This window comes from Prosopis cineraria, unplaced genomic scaffold, assembly GCF_029017545.1.
Source record: "Prosopis cineraria cultivar Desert tree isolate PC_DT_omini unplaced genomic scaffold, ASM2901754v1 PC7, whole genome shotgun sequence".
Classification (NCBI taxonomy): Eukaryota; Viridiplantae; Streptophyta; class Magnoliopsida; order Fabales; family Fabaceae; genus Prosopis; species Prosopis cineraria.
The window spans coordinates 25,065,480-25,071,149 of NW_026555338.1; the positions used below are offsets into that span (position 1 = coordinate 25,065,480).

General features: G+C 39.7%; 1 protein-coding gene across 1 annotated transcript; it reads right to left on the reverse strand.

Annotated features, from left to right (window-relative positions):
• Positions 1-1,431: 1,431 nt before the first annotated feature.
• On the reverse strand, positions 1,432-5,670 carry LOC129316091 (protein TOC75-3, chloroplastic). Its single transcript, XM_054960352.1, has 7 exons — positions 4,438-5,670; positions 3,977-4,198; positions 3,776-3,883; positions 3,468-3,659; positions 3,117-3,365; positions 2,129-2,383; positions 1,432-2,012 (listed from the first exon to the last, which is right to left on the reverse strand). Exons 1-7 carry the CDS (start codon positions 5,572-5,574, stop codon positions 1,773-1,775), a joined length of 2,403 nt encoding a protein of 800 aa, XP_054816327.1. The 5' UTR covers positions 5,575-5,670; the 3' UTR covers positions 1,432-1,772.

Below are 5,670 nucleotides of genomic sequence, written 5' to 3' on the forward strand. Positions count from 1 at the left end.
AATCTTAATGGAAGTCAACCCGGTGGAAGTCAAGGGCCTATCTGGGTCATCGGCGATGGTCTAACCCTCGTGGAGGTCGGTTGTCCGATGTGGGTCAGTGCCGATGATTCAATCTCGGTGGAGGTTGACCATCTGGTCCGAATTGTCACCTGTACTCTGATCCCTACCAGCGTGAGTGATTCGATCCCAATGAAAGTCATCTATTTGGTCCCAATTGGTGCCGACAATGCAATCCCAATGGGCAACAATGAGTTGGTCCCAATCAATAATGACATGATGGTTCTGTCAACTTCAACAATCCGATCCAATTACTGTTGGCAGGCTGGTCAAACCTTTGTGAATTTAGATCAAATTACAAAAGAGATTGAGTTAGGATTTAAAATAATAGGAGCTTAGAAAAGATTTTAAATTACAAAAAAATTAAGGTAAAATTTGAATTTGCATTTGGGTCAAATTCAAATCCATACATTTTAATTACCCAAATAATGAATTTAACTCAAATCCAAAATCATGTGTATTCAAACTCAATATAATTTAATTTTTGAATTGATAGATTTAAATTTAAATTTTATATTTAAAATATTACATTTAAAATTTTTTGTTTGGATAATTTTAAAAAATTTTAAACCAAAAAGATAGATAAGTTGAAATTTAAAATGATAATTACAAAGAAATTATAATAAAAAAATAAATTTGAATGTGAATCAAATACAAATTTATAAATTTTTGCAAATCTAAATAAAAGATTTTGACCAAATCCAAATCTTCACTAATCCAAACACACCATAAGTGTAAAGATTCCTCAACAACAATATTTTCTATTCAGAATTCTCAAATTTAAAGACTTTGTTTAAAAGAAACAAGCCCTATATCACTTGAACCAAACAAAACCTGAAATCAGTTAAATCAACTGTTATTGGTAGACTGAGATGTGTCCATGCTTGTATTCTCATGTTATATCTTCTAGTTGTTCAAATGAGTCAACAGAAGTTTGCCTCCAATGTTGTAGAGAAGTGTCTAACATTTGAAGATTCTTCTAAACGCCAGTTAACAACTCAAATGAGCCCCTTCAAGTTTCTTAAAGTATTTAATCATTATCGGAAAATAAAGAATATTATTATTTGATAAAAACAAAGCTATACACTCCATTCCCCACATTCCCTAGGACGCAAGCAAAATGCAAGGAGAATATCATTGAAGGGCTCTTGAAAAAAATTTAATCTCACAAGAACTTATAACAAGTATCTGATCTGTCCAAGTTCTAATTAGATATTAAATTATTTCAAAAGTCCTTTATTGATATTATCCCTAAAATGTAACCCATGAGGTATACTTGTCCCCTTACAGCTTTACCTGTGCAATGTCTCATTTTTGGGATAAATTTTGATGACTGAGTTTGCTGTATAAGTAATCATATACTTGGAACAAGCCTTTGAAAGGTCAATAACTCCACAATTATTGATCCCAAACACACGCACAACAACCGGCACCAACAAAGCCACTAAGTTTGGCTGATTGTTTATAAATTGGGCACTAATTTGAGACGCAGAAATACATGTGAATAAATATCTCACCAACAAGATATAATCTGTCACAATATTTTCACATAAAATTCTACACTAAAATTGAGGGTAAAACCAAAAAAGGGGACAAAGGGTTCAGTACCAGCAAGATGACCTCTGAACAATCATTAAAGGCTGGTTGCACAAGTTCTTCCGCAAACTAAGAACAAAAACTGTATTCAGCGTCATGCTATTTGACTAATTTTCGCCTCAAAATCTCTCTCCAAAACGGAAGAATAATGCACCAGTTCCTGAGTTATGATCAACTGCGTATTCTGCTCTAACTAAACCAAGCTTAAGACCAACTCCATATGACGATCCATGTCCCATTCGCCTATACACTTCTGTGGGATTCCCTTTCACGTTCTTCGAACTTCCAAGATCATTTCCATGTTCTGCAAAGGCATAGACCTGCGTGCCTTTGATGGGTATCCGTAACTCGGCAGCAAGCTGAAAAAGAGATCAGATTTCTGTTCTCAATGATTGGAACATTAACTACTATGAAATCTCAATCTTCATGATGCTTAAAAAAAAAAAAAATCATGATACATTCCAATCACTCCTACCTCAAGGATGTTTCTGGCTGCGCCAAGCTCGCCCATGTTGTAACCCCTCACAGAATAGGGACCTCCGAGAGTAAAAGCATCGTAACTTGGAAGATCACCTACACAACCACCATAATGACCATGGACAACAAGGACTGGCGGGGGTGCTTTGCCGGCACCTTCCTCCACTGACATCAACTGCATGAATCTTGTCACGGTTAGCTGGTGACGATTAAAGAATGGGAAATTGCTGCCAACCCCAAGGCCTTGATCCACCTAACATTTACATAGAAATTAACTTTGTCAGCAGATACCTCAAGCATGGCAGCCTCAAGACTACAAAATCAGGAAACACCAGTTTCTTGTTCTCATTTTAACTGCAAGATGACCAGTGCTTCCACTTAATTTGACCAACATTACCAGGCACAACATTCACTACAGCATTTACTATTAGGTGCGAGTCAGTCATCATTTCAAAATTCTATCAGAGTGCTGACGTCAAAGAACATTTAAAGAAGTAAGAAAAAACTTCCATCTCCAGAAGATAACCCCTGCATACTCCAACAATGGCATCAAGTTCAAGACATCAATTTGTCCCACCTTTCCAGTTATTAATATCTTTTTTAAAATTTAGCAACGTATGAAATACTCCCTATCATCGTTTTGGTTCCTGGAATGGACCTGCTGCGTCTTCCATTATAAATGAGTACATGTACAACTCTCCTGGAACCTAGCGCACCCCAAAAAAATCTTACTTTGTTGCCATAATTTTTATATGCCCTTCTATCTCACAGCATTTGATCTAATTGGGTATGGGAATTTCCTTCCTCTCCTACTAAAATTAATAAATAGCAAATTCAAATTCTTAGCAAAACAAAATGCTGGTCATTCAAAAAGGGTTCTTTTACAGAACAAGAATTCTTTTTTTCTGCGCCTTTTAATATGACCGAAAAACTGATGAAGTGTAGTGAGCCCATGTAGATGACATGAAAAGCATATGTACAGTCACCTGGAACACATTTCGGTCTCCAATGATAGTGCCATTCACAAACTTTGTGTTATCACGTGTAATATTGGCCTGTAAAAACGCCATCCGATCAATGCCAGTGCCACTGAGGGTGGTTGGAGGTCCATCAGCACTTATTCCTCCACTAGGCAATACACGCTGACCATACGCACAGATATGACTACTTTCATCACGTGTTGTTATCTCTTCCATCACAAGTCCATAAGTAAATTTACTCTGGCGTGTGAAATTCTGTTTTGCACACAAGATAAAAAAATCAGGAATAAAGAACCCAGAATAAAAGGAAAGGGAAATTTTAAAACTACCAATTGCCTGAACCATCAGTAAGATTACCTCAGTGATATTGGCTTTGACGCCAGCACGATCAACCCATATTGGGGGTACTTCATCAACCCCTGGCCCTCCAGTGAATACTGGACTTAGCTTTCGACTGTTGAAGCAGCTCACACGAAGGGTACGGTTGTTTGGATTGTATACACCATCCAAATACGGATGTACATACTCAAGTTTAAATGCCAGATCATCCTAAGGGAAAAACATGAAGGCCAATTTATGATAGTTGATATTAATACTTACATTGGTGGCATAACAAACTATTCCAAGAATAAAATGACATAGTCAATAGAATAGTGAACGGCAACCTGAGGATTGAAGAAATTGCTAGTTGTCACCGAACCAATAAGAGATCTATTTAATCCTTGCAAATTCCGATGTTCAAAAGTAACAGTTCCGCCTGGCTGCAATGAAGCCTACAGAGACAGTGAATATAAATACATTAAATCAACTAACAAACAAAAATAGATGGTTTATGACAAAATAAATTTTTAATTTGACATGAATACCAGTGTGGGACGTCCTCCTCGTCCGGGAACAATACTCCACTCAGTACTGACTTCTGCTGTCTTCTGTTCTAATTCTTTAAGCTTAATTTCAACAATAATTCCTCCTTCATTCTTCTCATCAGGCCGTGGATTCACCTCGATGTTTGAAAACAGAGCAAGAGAGTTAATGTTTCTTAAAGCTTGCTTCCCAGCTTCAATGTTGAAAATGTAACCTGGGCGAAGCTGTAATCCATACAAATATCCACTAAGTAATCAACAACTGATGAACAATATAAAGACCAAAAACAAGTGCAAAAGTCAATAACTCAACCACCAGCTAGAAATTTGACACAAGAAAAAAATGCCATAATGTGATTACCAGAAGCATCAGTTTCTAGTGGCAGTCTGTATCAATTATCAAAACTCAAAACAAATGAAAAAGACAAACTGAATAACTTGCGATGCAACATAACCATATGTACCTGTTTCGGCAGTTCTCTTTCGACTACCGCAACATCAGTGTTACCTTCAACAACATTGCCAAGCTTATCCTGGAATTGAATGACCAATTGGGTGATATCCCCTTCTACAACCTCACAGACAACCTCCTTGGTGTTCAGGTTCCCGAAATTAACCACCTGTGCACATGCATAGCCTTCATCCTGATACCATTTCTGGACTCGGTCCCTTATCTTCTGCAACAACCTGGCACTCACCTTTCCTTGCTCCTTCAGCATCTGCATAATCTCCATGTGCACAGGCATTGGCAGAAGACATGCCCTTGCCCTCTGAATTCTCCTCTTGTAGTCCTCCTCTTGACTTCTAAAGTACTCCAGCTTCTCCTTATCAGTCATATCCGTGTCCATCTCAATGGGCTTAGTCTGCGGCATTAAACCCACATTGATGCAGCGAAACCTATCGGCTGACTGCCAGGTACTCTCAGTGAAAGATATTGTAATTCCGATTGTTCCATCGGGATTGGTTTTGCCTTCCATATCTACCTTCTCGAACATTCCGCAGGTAGCTAGAGTCTCAAGCTCCTTCTGAAGCTGGGCCTTGGTGTATACACCACCGGGGCGTAGAGAAACCATCTCAAAGAAGGAATCTTCTGTGCCCACTGTTTTCCATCTCCTACGATCGAAGAACAGAATCTCTGAAATTTTATATTTTTTAAATCCACTGAGCTTATTGAGCTGAACAACAATGTTGGCCGGCAGGCCATGGGAATCCCACTCCTGAGAAGGAGATTCATCAGCTACAGCATCTGCCGGGGAGAAAAGTCTAGAAAAGAACCCTCCATTCCCATCTCCGCCGGTGCCACCGAACCAGCTCCCTCCGCCACCGCCGCCGCCACCACCAAGTCCATTACCACCGCCGCTGCCAAAATTTCCGGATCCATTGGAGAGGAGGGCCGGGAGGTGAGTGGAGTTAATGACGAGGGCGGCGGCGGAAGAGAGAGCGAGGGTTTTGGAGAGGGTTTTGAAGAGGGCGTGATCGGAGGAATCAGAATTGTTGGAAGAAGAGAGATGGCATTTAATGGAGGAGGGTCGAGGGAAATTGTTGTTGCGGCGGTGAGGGAGAGGGGCGGGGAGTGTAGCGGAAGCGGAGAAGGCGGACATGGGAAAATCCGATGGGTTCGCCGCGGCAGGCTAAGGGTAAGGGTTTTTGGTGGGTTTTGTGAAGCCAAGGCACTAAGGATACTATAGTGATAGCGA